This window comes from Mesoplodon bidens, assembly GCF_964165515.1.
Source record: "Mesoplodon bidens genome assembly, chromosome: 15".
In the NCBI taxonomy this organism is placed as follows: domain Eukaryota; kingdom Metazoa; phylum Chordata; class Mammalia; order Artiodactyla; family Ziphiidae; genus Mesoplodon; species Mesoplodon bidens.
In genome coordinates this window covers 52,888,626-52,911,478 of record NC_138171.1, presented here as the reverse complement: position 1 = coordinate 52,911,478, position 22,853 = coordinate 52,888,626, and the positions used below count along the sequence as shown (strand labels likewise).

The window sequence follows — 22,853 nt, the reverse complement described above, 5'->3', positions numbered from 1 at the left end:
GCCCCGCCCGCGCGCGCGCCCGCCGCCCCCTTCCGCGGCCTCCAGCTCCCCGCCTCCCCGCCTTCCCCTCCTCCTGGTGACGTCCGGGTCCCTGCCCGTCTGAAAACTCCGCGCCGCGGCGGTGAAGGCGGCGGCAGCGGCGGCGGCGGAGGAGCGGCGGCAAGCCGAGGCGGCGGCGGCGGCGGCGGCGGCCCGAGCGGGAGCCTGAGCGGCGGCGGCGGCGGCCGCGGGAGCCGCGGAGAGCGCGGGGGCGGCCCGGAGCGCCCGGGGTCCCCCGCGCCCCGCTCGCTCGCCGCGCTCCGAAGATGGTGGCGGCGCCGTGCGCTCGGAGGCTGGCCCGGCGCTCGCACTCGGCGCTGCTGGCGGCGCTCACCGTGCTGCTGCTGCAGACGCTGGTCGTGTGGAATTTCAGCAGCCTCGACTCCGGGGCCGGGGAACGCCGCGGGGGCGCAGCGGTCGGCGGCGCGGAGCAGCCGCCCCCGGCCCCGCGCCGCGAGCGCCGGGACCTGCCCGCCGAGCCGGCTGCAGCCCGAGGAGGAGGCGGCGGAGGCGGAGGAGGACGGGGGCCGCCGGCGCGGGCGCGGGGAGGCGGCCCCGGAGCACCCCGCGCGCAGCAGCCGGCCAGCCGAGGGGCACTGGCCGCGCGGTCGCTGGTAAGATGCCTTTTCGGCTCGCGTCCCGGAGGGAAGGAGGGAGGCAGGCGGGCAGGCGGCCCGACCCCACGCCCCTCATCCCTTGAACCCCGCTCATCAGACCGGGACTCCCCAAGCCTGCTGGCTCCACATCTCTTTGCGTGGAAGCCGGGGTTCGGTCCCTTCCCAGGCTCAGGGGCCGAGGGCTGCCCCATCCCGAGTCTGAGGACTGCCCCCTTGGGGTCTGGGGAAGTTATCTCCAGAGGAGGCGCTTTGGGGGTTACCGGAGCCTGGCTGGGCCCCTGTCCCCCGTCACTCTCGCTGGGCGCCCCGACTTGCTCTGTGCATGTGGGTGTTGGCGCCTCGCTCCCAGTCTGAGTGCCTGGACCGTGCCGGGATCCTCAGCTGCTGCTCTAGGCGGTGATGCTCACCGCATCTCTGGTTTTTGCCCAGCTGGGTGCAGGCAACTCAGTCCTCAGCTTGCTGCCTCGTTGTTTTTGCCTGGCCTGAGAGGGAGGGGGTCTGGGATCGGTGTCCCAAGTCCTCAACCGTGCCCCGGAGTCAAGACTCAGTCTTGGGTGCCTGGTCTTACTTTGAGTCTCCTGTCTTCCATCCCTGGATGTCTGAGACTCCTGTCTCTACCCTGCCGGTGTCTAACCTTGCCCTGTCCTGGTGCCCTCTCTCCAGTGTCAGGGCATGGCCCCTTCTCCTAGATGGTTGTGTCTGGCTCTCTATCTTGTGTGTGGCTAATTCCTGTCACCAGCTGTGTGTCATATCACATCATCTCGGCTTAGGCTCCTGTGGCTTTACTTTGCCCTCCTTGGGTGTGAACAGACAAGGTTCTGAAACCGTTCCTTCCGCAGATCTTCTGGGGCCATCTGGGTGTCTTCTACCCTGCCCCCAACTTCTCCAGGGGTGACTTTCACACCTTCTTTGGGCTGACTTGTTTAGCCCACTGAGCTAGGAGCACACAGGAGAGGTCACAGTCCCCAACTTTGGGCCAGGGTCTCAGTGCCCTGTGGGCGTGTCTGTCTTGAGGTCTAACGATGTGCTGTGTGTCTGTCTGTCTGTATCTTCATCACTCCGCTTGCCTACAGAGTTTCTTCCAGCCCTTGCGGACATTAGACACCAGGGGGTAGTTTCAGGCTCTTAGGTACTGAATGCATGTCTCTGTCGTTTGTCACTTTGGGAGCCTTCACTGAAGGCTGCCTTCGGACACAGCGTGATGCTTTTTTATCTGCTAAACTTCTTTGGAGTCAAGGCGACCCTCTTTGCCACAGTGCGGCTCTTTGTACCTGTGGGCTGAGCCAGCCCAAGACGTGATGCGATGGCATTTCACGTTGCTGGCTGGTCTGTGTGGGTAGCAGGGAGAGACATCTTTTCCCCATTTGTGGGGAGGAGAGTGGAGTGAGATTCCTGATGGAGAACCAGAACATTCCGAATGCCTCTTATTTATAGCGAAGAGTACTCTCAGACACTGCCTTTGAACTCCAGGAGTGGATAGTGTTGTGTCTGGGCAGAAACGCAATTAGAAGTTCTTTCTAGATTCGGAGGCCTGCGGGGAGGTGGGGTGGGAGGGGGTCAGGACATGCACCACTAGCCTGGGGAACATGTGGGAGGCATAGGGCTTACTGTACCCTTTGCATCCGGGGGTCCAAACAGGCATCAGGAGGTGCCTTTCCAGGCAAATACCACCTGTTGAAACAAGTGGAGGGAAGGAAGGAGGCCTGGTTGGCTGATTTCTTCCTGGGTCCCTGACATTTTGGGTCCTATGTCCACACCTGCTCTTTGTGCGTTCAGTTCTGTGTCTTTCTTATCCCCCAGCTCGGCCGCACTGAGGTTTGCAATTGGGAAGGAGCATTGCCACTTTTCCTTTTTCATTCCTTTTGAAACACCAGTTCCAGCAGCAGAGTTGCTTTGCTTTTCTGAAACTCTGCTTTCATCTGTAAGTTCAGCGACTGTCCCCCTACACACATCTCGCAGTGTCTCAATTTCTTCCCATATAAACATACCTGTATTTTTTTTTTTCTGCCCTTCTCCCTTCTTTGTGGTTGTCTACCATGCGGTTGTTCACTGCTGTCTCTCCTGGATTTGTACTTTATTTTATCTGTTTGTGTCCTCTCTCTTCCCTTCCCTGACGTCTACCCCAGTGCCCTGCTAGATCCTGAAATCACAGCACAGACCTGCCGGATGGAGTTGGGGGTCTGTCCTTCTCTAGCTGTGCCCACCCAAGCCCTGCCCTTCCACGGAGCTCAAGGAGACCAGAAGGGGGCAGGCTGTTCCCAAAGTCCGGCATTGTCTGAGCTTAGGTTGCAGGCTGGGAGGAGAGGAACAGGCCTTTCGGCAGGCCACGGAGGCCCTCAGAACATGTGGTTTGTTTGCAGACCCTGCCGAGGCTGCCGGTGCGCGATACTTTGGAGGGAGACTCAGGAGTGGGACATAAAAAAAATTCCCTGTGATTTTCCAGATGACTCTCATAAAGAGCTGATGAGGCATGTGCTTGGGAGATGATGCTTCGTCTCTGTGCTCTGCAGAGGATGCAGGTGGGGAGGGCAGTTGTGGTTTTGGGATGCAGAGGGACTCTGTGGCTCTGGTGGTAGTGGCGGTGGGTGTGTCCCAAGGAGTGTCAGGCAGGCGCTGTGGACAGAGCATTTTCTCAACCAGACCTTGCTGCTTCCTTATGCTCACCACCCCCCCGGAGCTTCTGCACTTGTACCTTTTATGTTTGGGGAGCTGCACCCCAGTGGAAGGACCTGATTGTAATTTTGGTGCATTTTAAGAAGTCAAGAAGAAACACCCAGTTTCTCAAGGAGACAGAGCCAGAGAGAGTGCAGGTGGTGGCGAGCCGGGCACATCCCTAAAAGGCCTGCAAGCTCCCCTTTTCCTCTCCGCCCCGTCAAAGCTCTTACCTATTAGACTTATTGGGTGGATGGCAGCTGAGTTTTGCGGCCGTGATACTCATCCTTTCATTGGGTCTCCAGTAAGCTGTGGATTTTATTGTCATCTCAGAATGTAAGAAACAGATGGGCTCACTTATGAAGGGAGGGAAAACATTGAGGAGAGTGTCCAAAAGATCACACTACAGGTTCTGAATCAATTTTGGGGAGAATGAAAGAGAACTGTATGTTAATGTAACGAATGTTTATTTTCTTTCCCTTTGCCCCCAGTGATCCTCTGAAGTCCTCACATTTATTGCTTGTGCCCTTAGATAAACTATTACTCAGTAAGTTTCATTTAAGAAACCTAATTTTTTACTGTGCACACACACACACACATTCACTCACACACTTAAAGTAGAATGGGCTTTCTGTATTGTCTGACCCCTTTGAAATGTTGATTTTTCGGCAGAAATTCCTCATACTTCACATTACTCAGATAACTCAGGACTTTTTCAGACATTGGCAGTGACTTTGAAAAATTGGTTCACTGTATCCAGATCGCCTCTGGTTCTAACAGCCTCAGAGGCGTAGCTTTTCTTTCTATCCAAATGTTTTGAGACCAGAGAGAACAGAGGGTATTTTATTGATGGCTTGTTTTTCTCACACTCTCAATGGAGTTTTATTTTGCCTGAGCAGTGCATTACACTTTGTATACAGAAATATGCATCACTGAACAATATTTATCTTGATGCAAATGTTGCCATCTGCTTAATCATGTACTGGAAAATGTTAAATAGATAAATAAAAGTAGAAATTATTTTATGCTTATATATATTTTACGTATATGTATTCACTTTCCTTCCAGTCTTACACTTCAGACATTCTCTCTAGTTTATCAATTCTTTTTATTTTAATCTTCCAGAAGGTTGAGTGACAAATGCTTGCTGTTTTGCAAATAGGAAACCAAAGCATAAGTTCCTGTTTGCTGGGGATTGTCCAACTTTGATCCATGGTCTTAATAGAAAAGGAAATTACTTTGAGCTAGAGCAGATATCTGACATCGTTTTGTGTGTGTGTGTGTGTGTGTGTGTGTGTTTCCCGAGAAAACAAAACATCCTTAAGGATATCTCTGCAGTAAGTGTCTGTCCTTCCACCCAGAGCTATTTATGATCAGTGGGGCCTTAAATCTACATGCAGAAAGACAAAAATGCACGCTGCCAGTGTAATTGGACCTGGTCTCTATCTTGGTCAATACTGCCCTAAGACTTGTCACTTATGATAACTCTCCCTTTTTTTCCTTTGCATCTCCCATTTCTATTGCCCCCCAGCCCCTATCTACCAGAACCAGAGAGAAAATACTTTGGGGAAAATGAAAAAATAAATAAAATACAAACTCAACCTCAACAAAACCCAAGCTCAAAGGAAGGGGTATGGGAACAGGAGAAGAGTCACACGAAACCCGTGCCAGGACCCAGCACAAGTGAAAGAGGCCTCCATTAACTATCCTTGGGTCTGCCATTGCCGGGTTCAGGTCCTGGCTCTGCTCTTGGCCACCCCTGGGATCTTAGGCAAGTCATTCTAACTTCGTTCCTCTGAAAATCAGGGCCCCCTCATAGGGTTATGTGAGGATGAAAGGTAACAATACGTGTGAGCCAGTTTGCGCCTGGCACATAATTATAACAACGGCCAAATGTGAGCCGTTGTTCTTAAAAAGAAACTCTTAGTATGTTTGAAAATAAGCAAATTTCCGCAATTATTCATTTTCCCAAGCCAAGTAAGGTTTGAGTGTAATCCAAGGCAATAGAGTGCGTCCAACTCCTCTGTGTGTCAGCCTTGGAGCAGGAGGGAATGTGGGGGAGGGAGGAGCACTAACATCATTGAGTGCCAGCTGCCGGGCATCCTTCAGGTGTTTTGCATATATGATGTTATTTCTTTTTACTACTACTACTATTATTATTAATTTGCAATCACAGAGTGGTATACAGTTAATAGAACAACAGTTATTTTGTACAAGTTGAATCAAAGACAGTTGAAGATGGGAAAAAACCACACTCTATCTGTAACTAATTTGTACCATGTACCAATAAAACCTGCTTTAAATTTCTGTGCCAATTTAAACCCCTGTACTCTACCAGGCAAGGTTGGTGGCTATTGAAAATACCATTAAGGACAGGGCTATCTAAAGACAAACTTGATAGTATGTTATTTTTACAAAAATGAAAAGATACTGTACAGTGTCCAGTTTAAAAACAAATCATAAGTCATGCACATATGACATTAATTGCTCACACAAAAAATAATAATTCAGGATGTAAGAAGGTGTTATATACAGAATTGAGACTGAGGACTCCTGGCTAGAGATTGCTGCTCTTCTGAGTACCAGTTAGGTGGCAGGGATAATGAAAGCTCTGCAGATATTACCTCACTATCTCAGTGAATCTTCCTAACTCTGTGGGATAGAACTGTTGCTGTCCCCACTTCACAGATGAGGAAACTGAGGCTCAGAGCAGGGAAGCAGCTTGCAATGCTGGGGAGCAGCACAACTGGGATCCAGACCCAGGACTGCCCCATTCCAGTCGATGTACAGATTTCAGAGTGCCTTGTCTGTGTAGTTCTTTGACAAACCCTAAATGCAGCCAGCTCATTCCTGAAAATCTTCATACCACTTTTCTCACTTGTTGCAGATTCCTAAAAATGTGCCAACCCTGAGATACGCAGTTTTCCTTGAATCAGACCCCTGAATAATGAGACAAATAGAAGGGTAATCATAAAACGGTAATGATGCCTATGTAGCAGTTACACATGCCACGCACTGTTCTTGTCCTCCTTATGTATTTTATTCCTTTAAGGAATGTACTGTTATGTTTCAACAGCCAACAGTCACGATGCTTAATAGAACCAGGCCCTGTTTGGGGTGTCTTACAAATATTAGCTCATTTAAACCTCATGCTACAGTGAGGAAACTGAGGTGTAGGGAGCTTAAGTAACTTTCCCAAGGTTCACAGTACAAATGACAGAGCCGGGATCTGAACCCAGGCAGTCTGTGCTCTCAGTCACTGTATTCCACAGTCTCCCTCTTCTAAGCATCTTGTGAAGGTCCCCAACCTTGGAACCACAGACCTCATTTAAGGAGGCGCATAGGTAAGTGATTCGGTCACAGTGCCCTGCCCCAAGGACAGGATTTTATGGTCCAGGAAAAGAAGGTATCACCCTTTAGTGAAATATGCATCATGCACACTAGGGAGTAATTGAACTTGAACTGCTGAGTTGGTGGAGGAAGGTGTTTTGAATTCAGCTCCCCCAGCCAGGGGAGGAGGGGAAGAGGGTGCTGTGCAAGCTTCCTTGACCAGAGAGACAGACTTTCATTCATCGTCAGCAGGCCTCCTGCCGGTCTGCTCACCGTTGGCTTTTCCCCAGGAGCCTGGGTGCAACCAGGATGTATCACCAAGAACACACAGGCTGATTGTCTTGCAGGCACTTCCTTCTTTCCACCTGGAACAGAAACTACCTGTCTGCCCTCAGATACTCATTGGGTTGCGCCCTTCTGATCCCTGTAGGGCTGCTCCCTCCCCCATCGCAAGCCAGAGCCTTGAGGAGGAAGGTGGCGGGGACAGGGCGGGTGTGTGTGTCACTTTTACCCCGTCAACACTGTAGTGAGCAGGGGGCTGGAGTGATTAGTATCAGAGTCTGGAAGCCCAGACACCTGGCCGGATGGGGAAGGGGCGGGACCCTAAAGGCATTCTCCAGTCTTCTGGGGGAGGAGAAAATCTCCTTCAGGGCCCTCTGAGGGCAACAAAGTGGACTTGTTCTGTGTCAGGCCTGGTTTGTTCCAGCCAGGTGACTGCTGGCTTATCTGGGCATCTAATCCATGCTCCTGTGTCCGTGGATGCTAATGACAAGCATTTCTCCTCCCAGGGGATCCTTTGCTGTAATCCTTGGCCGCAAGTCACATGGTTTAAGCCCAAAGGAGTTAAGCTAATGGGGCAGAGAGATTGATGCAAACATCCCCTACCCAAGGGGTACAGACATTGTAACTATGATCCTGATGAGGAGGAGGGGGCCTTCTCTTTATTGAATGTTTACCTTGCTCTAGACACTGTGAAGTACTGGGAAGACATGATCTTATTGAATCCTTGTCCTGAAAGTTAAGGGCTCTTAGTCTCATCTGTTTTACTGATTACAAGTAATAAAAGCAAGACAATAAGTTGGATGAAAGTAAGAGATAAGAGGGAACCAGACTAGCAATTGAAGTTTCGTGGTGACCCCAACGGTTGCGTTCTTGGTTTCTACCCAATTCAGAGTCAGTAAGTCCCCTGTCCTTTACCCCTGCCCTCTCTCCCCTCCCTCCTATCCATGCATGCATCTATCCATGCTTCCATGCATCCATCCACATGTCCACCCATTCACCCATCCACCCATCTTCCACTCCAATCGTGCCCAGCACTGGGACTGCCTTTGTGAAACAGGACAGATGTGCCCCTCCCCTCAGGGACGGCTAGTCCAGCAGGAGAGAGTTAGGGCCACGGCTTATCAACAGAGAGCTTCCTTTCCGGTCCTAGCCCAGTTCACTCCACAGTGGCTTCTTGGACACAAGAGAAAGGTGTCCTCTGTCAGGTGGGGGCCAGGAATAGTGTGATTCAGGAGCCTGGAAGCCCTCAAGTCTCCTACCACCCCCAAAGCTGCCAGACTTGAGACCTGACTGCTCCATCCATGGAGTTCAAGCTCATCTTCTTCTGGCTGAATAAGGAGCCCAGAGACAAACCCAGAGATGAGGTTTCTGAGGGGAGCAGGTGGTTGGAAGCTGGGAGGGCTGGGAGGCGTGTCGTGAAGTGTCAGGTTGGGGGAGCAGTGTGTGACCCAGACACGTTCCTTGGCCTCCTGGGGCTTGGTTTCCTCACCTGCGATGCAGGGACCTTCCTGCCTGGGAGGGCTTTGCGATGAGGCACAGCCCCTGCTCCCACCTTCACCTGATGCAACCTCACCACGAGAGGTGTTTGCAAGACCGGCCCTCATGTTCATGGCCCGTGGGGAGGTTTCATTTGGCCCACACTGTCTTAAAATAAAAAGGAACCGAAGTGTAAGGGTTAGGATAGGAGACAGCATGGATGTTTGGAAAAATGCCTTTAAAAAGTCATGAGATGGGCCAGCACCGGGCCACAGTCTTCCCTGTTGTCTGCTGGCCAAGCTGGGAGGACCTTCCCGAGATCCTCCAGGTTCCCGAGAGCCCCCCCCAAGATCTCTTCCTTTACCTGTGATACCTGACTGGGCCCTTTGGGCTGATAAGTTTGCAGCCTGTGCTTGGAAGATCTCTGTGTTCACTGTGATGAGCTAAAAATAAGTATCTGTGGTCACTTTTCGGTGATCCCCATGTGGTTTATTCACAGCACTTCTTTACCCTGAGTGCCTTTGCCTTCTCCAGGCCTGATGGAGGTTTCCTTCCTTCTCTCCCTGCCGTTGGTGTAAACCCAGAATATGCAAATTCTTGTAAGCATTAGGCATTAGGGCGTTGGGAAGGCAGCGTCCTCAACAAAAATAGAATCGTGCATTCTACAGTTTGGTGGACTGGTTTCCCCTCTGCTGGGGGTGTGGGTAACATGCTGTTTTGAATCATCTGCCTTCTCTTTTCTGTGCTCCGCACCACCTTGCCCTCCCCCGCCCCCCACAACATGTGTTGGGATGTTGTGAGTTGTCAGAGAGCTGGCCAGGGGTTGGAAGAGTGGAACGTTCCGGAGCATCTTGGCTCAGGTCCCGACTCTGTCAAGGGACAAACCCCGACTTTCACCTCTGAGTCTTTTTGGCATTTCTGCCAGATGATGCTAATAAGCTCACTCCACCCCCTCACTGCATTGTGAGGATGTAATTCGATAAACAGATGAGAAAGCATTTGGAGGCTCAGAAACCCTGCATGAATATAAGATGGGGCTCTTTGGTCTTGGAGCAGAAAAATGTGGGAGCAGTCAGACCAGTTGGCGGTGCTCCCCTCCCATGGCCTTGTAATCCCTGGGGGACGAGGAGAGAATGAATGAGTGAAATCCACCTGAGGTTTCCCACCCACTCCTCCATCTGCCCATTATTTCAGCAGGTAGTGTTTGAGCGTTTGTGTACCAGGCACTGTACTACAAAGTATGGGGGAAGGCGGGCTGTGCCTGCCCTCATGGGGTTTATGGTCAGGAGGCAGGATGACCCCCAAAGAAACAAACAAATTTTTGTGTGTGTGTGTGGCCTCTCCCGTTGCAGAGCACAGGCTCTGGATGTGCAGGCTCAGAGGCCATGGCTCACGGGCCCAGCCGCTCCGCGGCATGTGGGATCTTCCCGGACCGGGGCACGAACCCATGTGCCCTGCATCGGCAGGCGGACTCTCAACCACTGCGCCACTGGGGAAGCCCCAAACAAATTTTCTAAATTATCAAATTGTTCCAAATGTAGTGACCTCCAGTTGGGGTGCTGAGAGAAGACAAGAGGCTGTGGGTGAAGATTTATTTACTATGGGGTGGATTAATGTTACCTATTTTTGCTTGAGGATTTATTCTGGATGGACATCTTTTGCCAGAGTAGCTCCAGACTGACCCTAGGAATCCCAAGTGTGATATGCACGTGGATTCTGATACACCAGTGATTGAAGGTGCTACGTGGGTAAACAGTCTCTATTGTAGCAGCTTTTTTTTTTTTTTTTTTTTAAAGAAGATGCTGGGGGTAGGAGTTTATTTATTTATTTATTTTTGCTGTGTTGGGTCTTCGTTTCTGTGCAAGGGCTTTCTCTAGTTGCGGCGAGCGGGGGCCACTCTTCATCGCGGTGCGCGGGCCTCTCACTGTCACGGCCTCTCTTGTTGCGGAGCACAGGCTCCAGACGCGCAGGCTCAGTAGTTGTGGCTCACGGGCCTAGTTGCTCCGCGGCATGTGGGATCTTCCCAGACCAGGGTTCGAACCCGTGTCCCTTGCACTGGCAGACGGATTCTCAACCACTGCGCCACCAGGGAAGCCCCTGTAGCAGCTTTTAATAAAGAGTTTCTATTCATACCTTTGCAAAATTTATTTATTTCCTAACTTTTGCCTATATTTTTAAATGTTTTTTTAACCAAAATATATACACAAAAGTGCACGTTATTCTAAACGTATAATTTGATGAATTTTCACGAACTGAACACACCCAAGTAACCCATATCCAGACCAAGAAACAGGGCATCTGCGACCTCCCAAATGCACCCATCCCTTGCTTCTTGGGTGAACATTTTTTAACACTTGTCATAGCTGTATATATCTTTAAATGTTTATTAGGGGAAATAGGTGAATATAACCAGTCAATCAAAATGACCTCGTCAGGGCTCTTACTGCCTAGCATGCAGGTGAAGGGGCATTTATGTAAAAAGAAGTTAGTTAACATAGTGAAAATGCATAAATTGTAGTATCTAAAACTTTCATTCTAATGCTAATCCTGACCTCGGTTTAGATGTATGACTGACAGGGGGGCAATGGAATGACCAAGGTTTGGTAAACGTTGGCTTAACCAGTTTGAAGATACCCTGCGCTTCTGGTAAACAGCTGTGCTGTTTTGTTCTCAAGTCCAAGTGGAAAGGATTTAAGTTAGACATCAGGAGGAACTGTGCTCTGGGCCTGTTTGAGTGGACATCCCCGTCGTGGGCCCTCTCTGAGGGTCTGGGTCGCTCTCTGCGTTGCTCCTATAGCTGTGGGCCTTCCCAAGCCCATCTTCTGGACTCGGGTCTGCACCCTTCATGTGCATCTCTTGGCTTCACGCTGAGCTTCCACTTCACATTGACTCTTTGTGCTCGAGTCCCCCGTGTGTTGGACATGAATTAGCTGTGATGAATGGGTCCCCAAATGGGCCCATAATGACTACATTAACTTAACCGTGAACCTAGACTCTGTCTTCAGAACCAGGATAACAGAACCACAGTACAACTGGAACAGCATTTCCAAAGGGCAGTGGAGACAACTAATCATTTTATAATGAGCAAGAGGAGAAGCAATAAAAAGAGAGCCCAAGGACGGCATGGTAATTTCCGAAAGTCTTAGCACTCAACCAGACTCACGTTAATAAAATAAACAAATGTTTTTCGTAATGGAGAGCTAATGTATACATTAGTTAAGGAGAGTATTAAAACCAGATTAGATGGATCAAGCAGTACAGTGGTTACGTCATTAAGCATCCTTTCTTTGGGGATGTGGAAAAGTTGTTCTCTCTTTTTTTCTTCTTTCCTTGTGAAACGATGCTTTATTAATTAGAGAGGTAATGGGAAGTCTTTTTTTTTCTTCCCAGACTGGTGGCTGTTTTCTATTTATTTTTTAATGTAGGACCATGCTTTGCAGATGTTCTCTTTGAAATAAAAGCCTGTTCATTGTCTCTCTTCCTCTCTCTCTTTTATCCCCAGCTCAGAAGGGGCAGCTGTTATAAAAGACACAAACAGAGAACCCTGTTTGCTTGTCATCAGGCATTACAGAAGATCCCATTCCGATATAAAATGCCCCCATTACCTGCTCTTTCTCGTAGTCCTACTGAGGAATAGTTTTGGAATTGTTACATCTGATACCCTCTTCTTTAGAAGAGGAGGTGATGACAGAGAACAGGGTGGAGATGACCTCAGGGAAGCTCTTAGGAGAAAAACTGGCCTGTTTGCAAATGGGCGTGGACTCGGTTATTAACTCCTCTTAGGACAGAGGCTGCCTGCTGTTTGGCTTTCTGTTAGGGTTAAAGAAAAAAAAATCATGTGGAGCAAACGAACTCTTTTTGTAGTGAGCAGATGGTATTAAACCCCCAATAAAAGTGGACGCTGTAAAGTACCGATGAAGGGAGCTGGGCCCTCTGTGGGTTGGATCTGGGCAGCATAGAGCTGGCTTTCTTATTCTCCTTGGTTTGTTATTTTAGTTTATTTTTAAAAATTAAATTACTGGCCAACATTTTAAAATCAGTGGTTTCAAATAAAAATTGTTTGGCATTCCTATGAAAAAAATTGAAATTCTGGCCTTTATTCCCAAAGAGGTAATAATTTGAGGGAGCGGGGGAAGATGTGGTTGCCCCCCTACATGGAACCCCTCTTTCCAGTTTTCTATGGAGCCCACCTGTCTACTTGGCTTATTTGTGTTTCTTGCAGGACCACTGTTAGGATTTGAATTTACAACTCTCAAAATAATAATAACTATTATCTATTAAATGCTATGTGCCAGGCACTGTGCTAAGCAGCATCTCATGGACTATCTCATTTAATCATTTTAACAACCTTATGATATTATTCCCATTCACAGATGAGGAAACTGAGGCATAGAATAAGGAATTGCCCAAAGTCACAGACAGTAGACTTGGAATTTGAACTCAGGCAATGTGGCTGGGGAGCCTGTGTGTAAGATCACTTGTGCTGCACAGAATGTTTTAACAAAGCAATTCTGGTTAGGAATTCTTCACATTGACTTTGCAAAAGGGTGGCACTGTTTGCCCATTGCATGGATGGAACCAGTGAGACCCACCAAGGTCAAACCATGATGGAAAATGCAGATCATGACTCACTATCTCTAAAGAGAGGACAGGCATGAAAATGACCGTGGAACTTGGGCACTGGTGAAGCTGGCAGTCTGGCCGTGGCAGAAGGACCCTCACCAGGATCCCCACCATCCTCACACGCACACAGAGCAGGGCAGGGGTGGTGGCCTCCACCCTCCATCCTTGCAGCAGCGGGGTAGTATCTACAGGGTAATATTTTGATAAGTTGCTGATTTGTATTAAAATAATAATTACAGTGATAATTACAAGCACAGATTTCGGTGAGACTCAGCTGCTGACTGTGAGGAAAAATAATTAACTGTGTATTCTCTTGGAATCAAATGGAAACCAGGCCTGGCCTTTCTCCTTTGTGTGGGTCCAGCACAGGTTCTGCTGCAGGTTGAAGGCCACATGTTTTGCCAGATGCTGTTTATGTTCACAGTATCAATGGCAGATCTCTGCGCGAGGAGGAGCTGGTCATCGGGCGAACACCATTGCTTCCTACCGGCATGGACAAAAACAACCTGATTGAGATCTATGGGCGCACCATCCTTTAACTCATGAAATGCACCTCGCCCTGGAAGCAAATGCAAAAACAGCTAGAGGAAAAGTGATTTAAATCTACCTTTAATAAGTAAATGCTTTAGCATTGGCTGATACCTGGCCATAGTGATGGATTTGTAGCTAATTTAATTGGAAGGCTGTGATTCTCTTTACATGTCTATTTTTGAAGCCAGTTGAATGGCCCTGCCTTGATTTTAACCACTTGCTAAATTTCACTTGAAGCAGAACATACGTACAGAGAAGGGCAGAAATCATGAATGTACAACTCAACCAAGTGGCCATGCATGAATGATGAGGACTCAGATCCAGAGCACGGAGCATAAGTTACGGCTCCCTCCTCCTTAGGATCCTTGTTCCCACTTCTAATCCCTGTGTCTCCAAGGGTAACCTTTATCATGACTTCTGACCCCATAGATTACTTTTGCCTCTTTTTAGAAATGGAATCACGTGGTCTGTACTCCCTTGTGCCCAGTTTGTTTTGCTGAACATCACTTGTGATTAGATTATATGAGATCAAATCAGTGGTTGGCAGACTACAGCCCACAGGCCAAATCTAGCCCATTGTCTGTTTCTGTATGGCTCATGAGCTAAGAATGGATTTCATATTTTGAAATACATGGTTGGGAAGAAAACCAAAAGAAGGATATTTTGTGACATGAGAAAAGCACTGAAATTTAAATGTCAGCATGTACCAATAAAGCTTTATTGGAATCTGGCCACGTCCATTAGCTTACATACCAACAATGGCTGCTTTTGCCCCCTAATGGCAGAGTTGAGTAGATTCAACAAAGGCCATGTGGCCCACAAAGACCGAAAGATTTATATCTGGCCCTTTACAAAGAAGTTTGCTGACTCTGTATCTGTATTGTTTCATGTATTTGTAATTGTCCGTTTACATGGCTATATAGTATTTCCTTGTGGAACACACCACAATTTACATAGCTGTCCCAGGTTTTGGCCATTACAAAGAGCACTGCTATGAACATTCTTTTACAGGTCTTTTGGTAAAAAAAATGTTCATAAGCATTCCTGTTGGGTATATATGTAGGAGAGGAATTGATTTCACTGCTCTGTTTTGTTTTGTTTTGTTTTTTAAATGGGTTGATTTCACAACTGTATTTAAATTTGGAAGTCTTACTTTCCCTACTAGTGAGTAAGGCTCGGTGATATTTTCATGTGTTGAAACTCTGGAACAAGGTTTACTTTCAAAAAATTAATTAGTCTTGCAAAATAGAGCATCCGTAGACCCGCAATTCATTAATGGATTACTGTTCTTCCATCTCAGTACCTTCAAGGATGTTGGGAACATGCCTGATATTGACTGCTTTAGTTGCTTTTGGGAATGGTGCCATCACTGAATTTCTTATACTGAAGCTGTATTGTCCAAAGGCCTCTTATCTTTATGCGGCAAAACAGGTCTGGCAGAATTAGGTGAGTTTTTGCGATGTCATTTTCTGCTTTGATTGACTTCTGTTTATCTCTAGCTGTCCTGCTTTTCTTGCTGGGAAGCAGATGAATACAGCTCTACATCCCCAATAAGATCTCTAGCCTACAGTAGCATGTGTCATTTGGCATTGAAACAGTGTGCTGAAATGTCCCTTCGGGGACTGCAGACATTGTATGTGGCCACAGCAATGGAGCTCAGAGATTCCCCCAAAGGAGCTGCCTTCCTGTGCGTTGTCAGTATTGTTTAGCAGCGTCGGTCCTGTGTCAGTTCCTGCAACGCTGGTCCTTTTCCATTTGCTGTCCCACTTTTGCAGGCAAAGGCATTGACAGGGTTGGGAGAAGAATGTCAGGATTCCCTGGGATCCGCCGGCCTTTCAGGTTTGCTTGGCACTGGCTGACAAATGGCTTAATATTCTTTCTGGAGCCCTTCAAAGAGTCATATTGGCTTCCTTTTTCTAGCCAGCACACTTTACCAGGGATAAAGTCCTGTTTGTTTTAATCTTGCCTTCTGGTTGTGCCTTGCACAATTAACAACCTTAAGGAATGTCACAAGAGAAGATGTTCAGAGGATATTTTAGTATTTCTTTTGGAAGACAGTTGGATTCTGTGGTGAAGGGGATAATGGAATTGAAACCTAGTCTCAGCTAAAATGTCATAGTGTAGCTGACTCAGTCTCAGGCAGCCTCAGTTTTATATCTTTAAAATGGGGCTACAGAGCAATGCCATTGTGGGTAATAATTCCTAGGTATGGAACTAGATCAGAGAAATTTAATCCTTAGATTCTGGTAGTTCCTCCCCCTCCTTAATAGGTTGTTTACTTTCTTTGTTTGGATATTTACTTTTGAAAAGATAAAACTTTCTTTGGTAAGCATTATATGAAATTCTTTACAAAGGGGTGTGTGTGTGTGTGTGTGTGTGTGTGTGTGTGTGTGTGTGTGTGTCTTCTAGGAGATGGCCTTTTCTTTTTAAAGGCTACTTTCTAGATGTTCTAAGATGCCCTAATTAAAATAGATGATTAATTTGTCTCAAAAGAAACATAATAGATTTCAAAAGTAGAAATTGTCCAAGCCTCATTTATAAAACAATAAGATATATTAAAAATTAGCCTCTAAAAGGCTATCATTAGAAAATTTAAACAAACCAACAAAACTTTTGTAAGTAACTCTTAAAGGAGAAGTCAAACTTAGAATTTCATATTATAGGGTGATGAATGAGAATGAGAATACCTCATATCAAAGCCCATGGGATGAGGCTAAAACTGTGCCCAGAGGAAAATTAATAGCCTATTATAAAAGCACTTTAGCTTTGGACATTAAATACAGAAGATGAAAATGATTAAGACTGCAATTTTTATTTTAAAAAAATCATTGAGAACAACCTGAAAGAATGTAGGAAAGGGGCTAAATAGAAATAAAAGCAGAAATTCATGAAACATGACACAAACACAGTAGCAGTTGTTCTACAAGATCCTCTAACGATTAAGCACGCAATATTGATCTAGTTCCTCCTAGGGTTAGAATCTGTGAATGGGCTGCGTGTTCCTAACTCCCAACATTTGCTCAATGCTTTTGTTATGGCTGCTGAGTAAAGGAAGCAGTGGATAGCAGGAAGAGTTCCTGAACTTTCATGTTATTTGGGCTGGGTGGGTTAGGGGAAGTTATCGCTTAGCCTGTCCACAACAAGGCAGAGCCAGCCTCCTGCACTTTTTTTCTTTTGACCAACTGCCTCTTGCCTTTAAGAACAGTAAGGCTGGCAGGGCATTTTGTTATTTTGTAGAATACATTGACACTCCTGCAGGTTCCGGGAGAGCTTTACCCCCAGGTCTGATGCCTTCCTGGGTCTTGTAAAGCCAGCATTCTCCTTGTCCTGGAGTTACCTGTTGGGGTTGGGTGGGGACTTGAGAGTGGACCCTGGGAGCCGGGCAAGAGGCTTCTGTCTCGCTAAGCATAGGACTGCTCTCTGGGAGGAATGGGAAGCCAACCTTGTGGGCTGGGGATCGGTTTTAATGTCCTCCAAGCAGCGTCCATTGAGGATCTATGGTGTATCATGTGCTAGACATTTTACATGCATGTATCGCTGTCTAGATTTACCCAGAACATTCACAGACACTTATTCATTCATTCATTCGCAGTATTACCAGGGACCTACTGTGTGCGAGGCATGTGCTGGGAGCTTTGGACAAAACAGGGTCCCAGCCTGCTTGTAGCTCACATCCTGGTGCGGGGACAGTGAGTAATGGAGGGGTCATCTGGGCAGACTTTTCCAGCAAGGTGACATTTAGGGTGAAACAAATAGAAGGTAGTCAGGCACGGATTGGAGGAAGACGGGGACAGAGTGTGACCTTCATGAGCAAGGGCATAAACGTCAGCTGGGGAGAGACAGGAACCAGGGCCTGCAGGGGCTTCTGGGCCACTGTGCAGCGTTCTCTTATGTAAGGGTCCCCGCACCCCTGTCAGTGTATTCATCAGCCCTGTTTTCCTAAAACCTAAAAACGTTGACTGGTTTAGACATTATGTGATTTGGAGGTGGCCCTTGAACAGATGAAAAAGTTTACTGTTTGTTGTCCAAAACCATTCTGTCTCCAGTGGTCTTTTCAGAGCTTCTCTGTCTTTATTGCCACTCTGTCTCCAACAGGAAATACTCCTGCCTTTGCAGGGGCCTCTCCTCCAGCATGATGTCTCCAACTTGGAACTTTTCTCTGTGTTCATCTCCATATCAAAACTCACCTGTCCTGGGTCCCATTCTCAGGGAGTTTGTTTGGTATTGGCATCCTGCACCAACCCTAGCCTGGTAGCATCAGCCCAGAGAAATGGCAGAGAGGGGCCTGCTGGCCTGGGCCTGGCAGCTGTGTCTGGCTGTGGCAGGCGCCGTGCTGTGCTCCCCAGGTTGCTTACGCAGTTCACAAAGTGGATCTATTCTTCCAGGAGTCAGACACCTGGGGACCAGTCTTTGTTCTGCATCTTGCTTGGCGTGGCTTTGGTGTGGTCCTCTCAGGGCCTCTGTCTCCCTGTCTTTCAACTGCACTAAGAGATTTCCAAGTCCGTTATGCTCCCCGCTTTTAGGTCTTTTGTGGTTTCCTGTGCCGTAGTTGCCTGTCTATCTTCTTCCAGCTATGACCTGCCCCCAGCAGGGGAAGTTACGGGGAGCCTTACCCACCTACCCCGTGTATAGTTGGCTGGTCTGGTGTGGCTCATGTGCAGAAAAGGGTCTTATTCCCCCTGACATCCATATCCTTCTGCTTGATGATAAACTCCAGTGTCTTAAGACTGTATTGGGAGTCCCCATCACTGTCACGGCTGGTCTCTGGCCCACTGCCTCCGTCAGGGCGTCCCCAGTGCTAGAACAGTGAATGGCACACAGTAGTTGCTCAGTAAGTGTTTTTTTTGTTTGTTTCCTTCAGAAATTGCGTGAAAGATCAGATGATGACATGCTCTAAAAGAGCTATAGAGCCCTGCTTTCAAATGACATTTTAACATCCAGAGGTCAAAGATTTTGCTAGAATTTGAATCATGTGTTTTTCCATGGTTTCTCATCGGCTCCCCAACCACATTGACAGCACCTTAGGATTTACTTCATGTGTTTAGTACCTGATGCAGAGACCTGTGGATGAAGATGTTGATGATGATACCTAATAATAATAATTAAATAATAATAACAATAATGAATAATAGCGGGTACCATATATTAAGCACTTACCACATGCCAAGCATTTTAACTTTTAATGCTTCCAACGCCCTGGGATGTGAGCATTGTGGAAGTTACTGTTTTGTGGACTGAGGAAGTGGGGCACAGAGAGGTTAAGTGACTCCCCCGAGATTGCACAGCTGGTAAGAGGCAGATCTGCAGTTTCACCCAGGCAGGCTGGCATGGAGCCCATGTTCTTAACCACCATGTTATCTAATGCTAAGTTCTCCTCATGTGATTGAGAATTGGCTGGACCGAGGTGGACCAGGGGAGGTCCCCTCTGCCAGCTCTGGCCCCGCCCCTTCCCTCTAGCCTGCAGGTGTGGCAGGCCTCCGTCTGCTTCTGCCCTCTTCAGGGTCTCCCGTTCTCCAGGCCCACAGATGGGGCGAGTGAGAGGCTGGCCTTTGCAGAGTCTTCACCCGCGATGGGGCTGCAGACGTGGCCCTCCCTCCATTGCCATGGTCAGCTGGCCCCATGCAGCTGGAGAGCTCGGAGGAGAGGCACAGACTTGGCCTCATCCTAGGGAGAGGAGGACGGGCTCTCCAGGCTCAGAGGAACTGTTTATTGTGTTTCATCGTTGTAGGAAGAGGAGGAGGAAGAACTGCAAGAGGGGAAGGGTTGCCTGGCTGACTCGGCTGTTCCTCTCCTTCCTCCCTCCAGAGAGATGTGGGGACTGGATCCTGTTCCCAACTCAGCCGTGAATGTCTGTGTGCCCTTCAGTCAGTCACCTATCCTCTCTGTACCTGCTTTCTCACCTAAAATTAATATAGTGATTGTACTAATAATAATTGACCTCATTTTAAGATGCATATTTTTATATTTAATAAATAGAATTTCTAACATCTGGGATGGATTTTACAATTGACGTATTTCCTTTATGTTTCCTAACACAGCCTGTTGCCCTAAAACGGCCAGTGTCGAGGTGGGTAGTGGTTGCTAGACTTTGTGGGGGTCTGTGGGGAAGGGAGGAAATAAACAGTGGGCCGCCTGACAGCCTGGAGGAGGGCTTTTGGGAAGAATCCAGAAATTATCTTGCTAACAGTGACAGTCTGTGAGTTTGTGGGAAGCAGGGTCGTGAATAATTGATTGCCACTAACTGAGCTGTGAAACCCGTTTTCAGAGATTCCAATCAGCGGGCTCACTGGGAGGGGGTAGATGCGGATGGGGGCTCCCTTCTCCCTGGAGCCCAGGGGTCATTCTGAGGCTCCCTCTTGTCTGCCCGTGACCTTGACCACGGCCCCTGGACTCCGAGGTGGCGCTGGCTGCTCAGCGCCCTGTGGGGGGACCAGCTGTGGGTGGGTCGGGCGGAGAGGTGACCTCGGCGCTGCTGGGTGGGCTGTTTCTCCCTGAGGGTTGGTTGGGCCCCTTCTGCGGGCAGGTCCCCAGGTTGTCTCAGATGCAGAGCGGTTCCGTGCGTCTTTAGAAGGGTGACACTGGAATGCAGACCTCAGGACACTTTGGGGCTGGTTCAACACACTTTGTTTCTAGAAAATGCAGCGTCACTGCGTCGTTAGGAACCGAGGGCCTGGGCTTGGATGCTGGACCCACTCTGACTATCTGTCTGAGCTGGAACCAGTCATGTTACCTCTCTCTGCCTCAGTGTGCCGTCTGTAAAGTGGGGCTGACAGTGGTCCCTACTTTAAAAGATGGTTGTGACAACGAGGTTAGTGTTTAAACGTAAGGATCAATAAATACAAGTGCACATAAAAGAAAACTGAAGCTGTTTCCCCATTCGGTCCTCTTAACAGCCTGTGAGGAAGGCAAGGTGAGAAAGGATGGGCAGACGAGATGGTACAGGCAGGAGGGCTCCAGCGTCAAAGCCACACAGTCAAAGCCACACAGCTGCTTTAAGGAGGGTAGACAGCCTCTGAGTTTGTAGGAAGCGAGGTTGTAAATAATTGATTGCCGCCGAGTTGGGAAAACTGTTCTTGGAGATTCCAATCTGGGTTCAGATCCTGGTGCCACCATGGACCAGCTGTGAAACCCTGCTCAGTGCTGCTGGACCCTTCGGAACCTCACTTCCTCACATGCAAAATGGGGTGATAATATCACCTCCCCTGTGGGGTAATGTGAACAGTGATGGTCGTTCATTCATCCATCCAGCAAATACTTACCGAGTGCCTAATTCCTGCCGGGCACTGTCCTAAGAGCTTGAAATATATCTTTGAACAAAGCAGTGACCCCTGCCGTGTGGCGTTAACATTCTAGAGGGGAAGGCAAGTAATCAGTAATAAACATTTTAATAAATACAATAAACACTCTAGAGAAGGAATCGGCTGACATTTTCTGTAAAGGGCCAGATAGTAAATATATTTAGCTTCACAGGCCATACACTCCCTGTAACGACTCAACTCCGCCCTTGAAGAGTGAAGGCAGCCGCGGGCAGTGTGTGAACGAATGGGCGTGGCTGGGTTCCAATAAAACTTTATTTACAAAAGCAGACCATTGGCTGGGTTCAGCCCATGGGTCATAGTTTGCCAACCCCTGTTCTAGACAAGAGTATTAGAAGGTGGTAAGTGTTCTAAGAAAGAAAAAATGGGCCTACTCCAAGGTGACTCAGATGTGCAGGTTGGAAGGCTAACGCGTGTTGGAGTTTGGACGCATGTAGACACTCATGTAGCCTAGTGAGACTTCTCAGAACGGCAGGGTTCAGGGCCAGATGCAAGGTGCTCTCTGAACAGCGAGTGGAACGAGCTTGGTGACACAGTGTAGATGGTGCTGTCTCAGGGCCCATCCTTTCCCTGTGTCACCTTGGGAGACTGATGGGACCTAGACCCCCCAGGGTGAGTTTAGTGACTGGTGGTCATCAGCATCATGACACAGATGCCATTCGAGTGGTCCCTGCCTGCCTTCCAGGAAGCATGGTGGCTGTCGATGTGTCTCACCAGGAACCTTCCTAGCCACTGTGGCCTCTGTCTGGAGCAGGGAGATGCTTTTCTTGGGGCTTCAGGGACCAGAGGTGAAAGCTACTTTCTGGGGTGTGTTTGAACTTGTGGGCTTAGTGCCGACCTTGGGCGAGAACTGCTTTACCCTTGTGCCTCCTTAAACCTTTCCTGCTTCCTTTTCCCTCTTCCTTACCCCAGCCTGCCCGTGGCCCCTCTGGGTCCCTGACCCCGTGTCTCTTATCAGGATGTGAACCTCTTCCTCATGTTCCATTGCTGAGGGAATCAGGAGCCCATAGCCCACAGTCAGATGCTCAAAGACCCCGCAGAAGGTTTCTGGAACCTTCTCTTCTTTCTCTGACTTGTGAGAAGGCTTTGCTTAACTCTACATTATAGCTGAATCTTGTGGGGAACTTGAATGGAGGGAGAATTGGTGCTTTTTAGCCTTCCTGTCGGGAAGGTGATGGGGGATGAATCTTATGAAAGAAGGAGAAAAGAGGGTGGGAACCAGGAGAAGCCCTGGGTGGGGAAGGAAAGCGGGCCTCCATTCTTCCTGTGGGTTTTCAAGCTGGTCTGGTGAACACTGGGTGCTTGTAGGCTGCTACTTGGTGCCTTTATGTGAGTTAGAGAAAAGTGCCCACTCTAGGGAAGGGACATGGCTTGGCCAGAAAGCAGTGCTTGTGCAGAGAAAAGATGCCCCTTCCTCTGAGCAGTGCAGTCCTGGATGGTGGAGCGTGACTAGAGTTTCCCCTCACTGGGCACTATATGCAGTGCCCAGCCTGTACATGGTGGCCCTGTGTAGGATGTCACCTGTATTTAGTAGCAGGTAGTCACTTTCCCTGGGCACCTTGCTCTCTCACTTCCAAGCCTAAAGAGCCATTCCAGGTTTCTCATATCCATGGGTGCTCACCTGAGTCCACTGTTTGGCTGACCCCTTGGCCCATGCCTAAGTTTTCAGCTGGGAGTTGGAATGGACTCTCAGGTATCCCTTGAGAGGCTGACATTGTGCAAGATATCGCCCCAAGGCCTGGGGCCTCCCCGGGAGATGTCTTCCTGCTTGTGTCCAGACTTCCTACATCCTGTTAAAAATAAACACCATTTTCTTCCACTCCCTTCAGCTGCTGAATTGTGCCCTGGAGAACAAGCGTTTGTATTTCCTCCCAAAGCCTTCGAATAAACAAACTGTAAACAGCTGTTTCTCCTCTGGTGACAGGATTCAGACAATAGACCCTCGGAGGGTATTAATCAGCTGCCTTTGCTGTGGCAACTCTGCGTC

At 48.5% G+C, this 22,853-nt stretch overlaps 1 protein-coding gene across 1 annotated transcript in view; it reads left to right on the top strand.

Moving 5' to 3' along the window:
• The first annotated feature begins 212 nt into the window (after positions 1-212).
• The window catches only part of XYLT1 (xylosyltransferase 1), a 302,348-nt gene continuing 279,707 nt past the window's right edge, over positions 213-22,853 (top strand). The window contains exon 1 of the mRNA XM_081255416.1: positions 213-653. Within this exon, the coding sequence (XP_081111542.1) occupies positions 306-653 (348 nt within the window). The 5' untranslated portion in view covers positions 213-305. The remainder of the gene's footprint in view (positions 654-22,853) is intronic.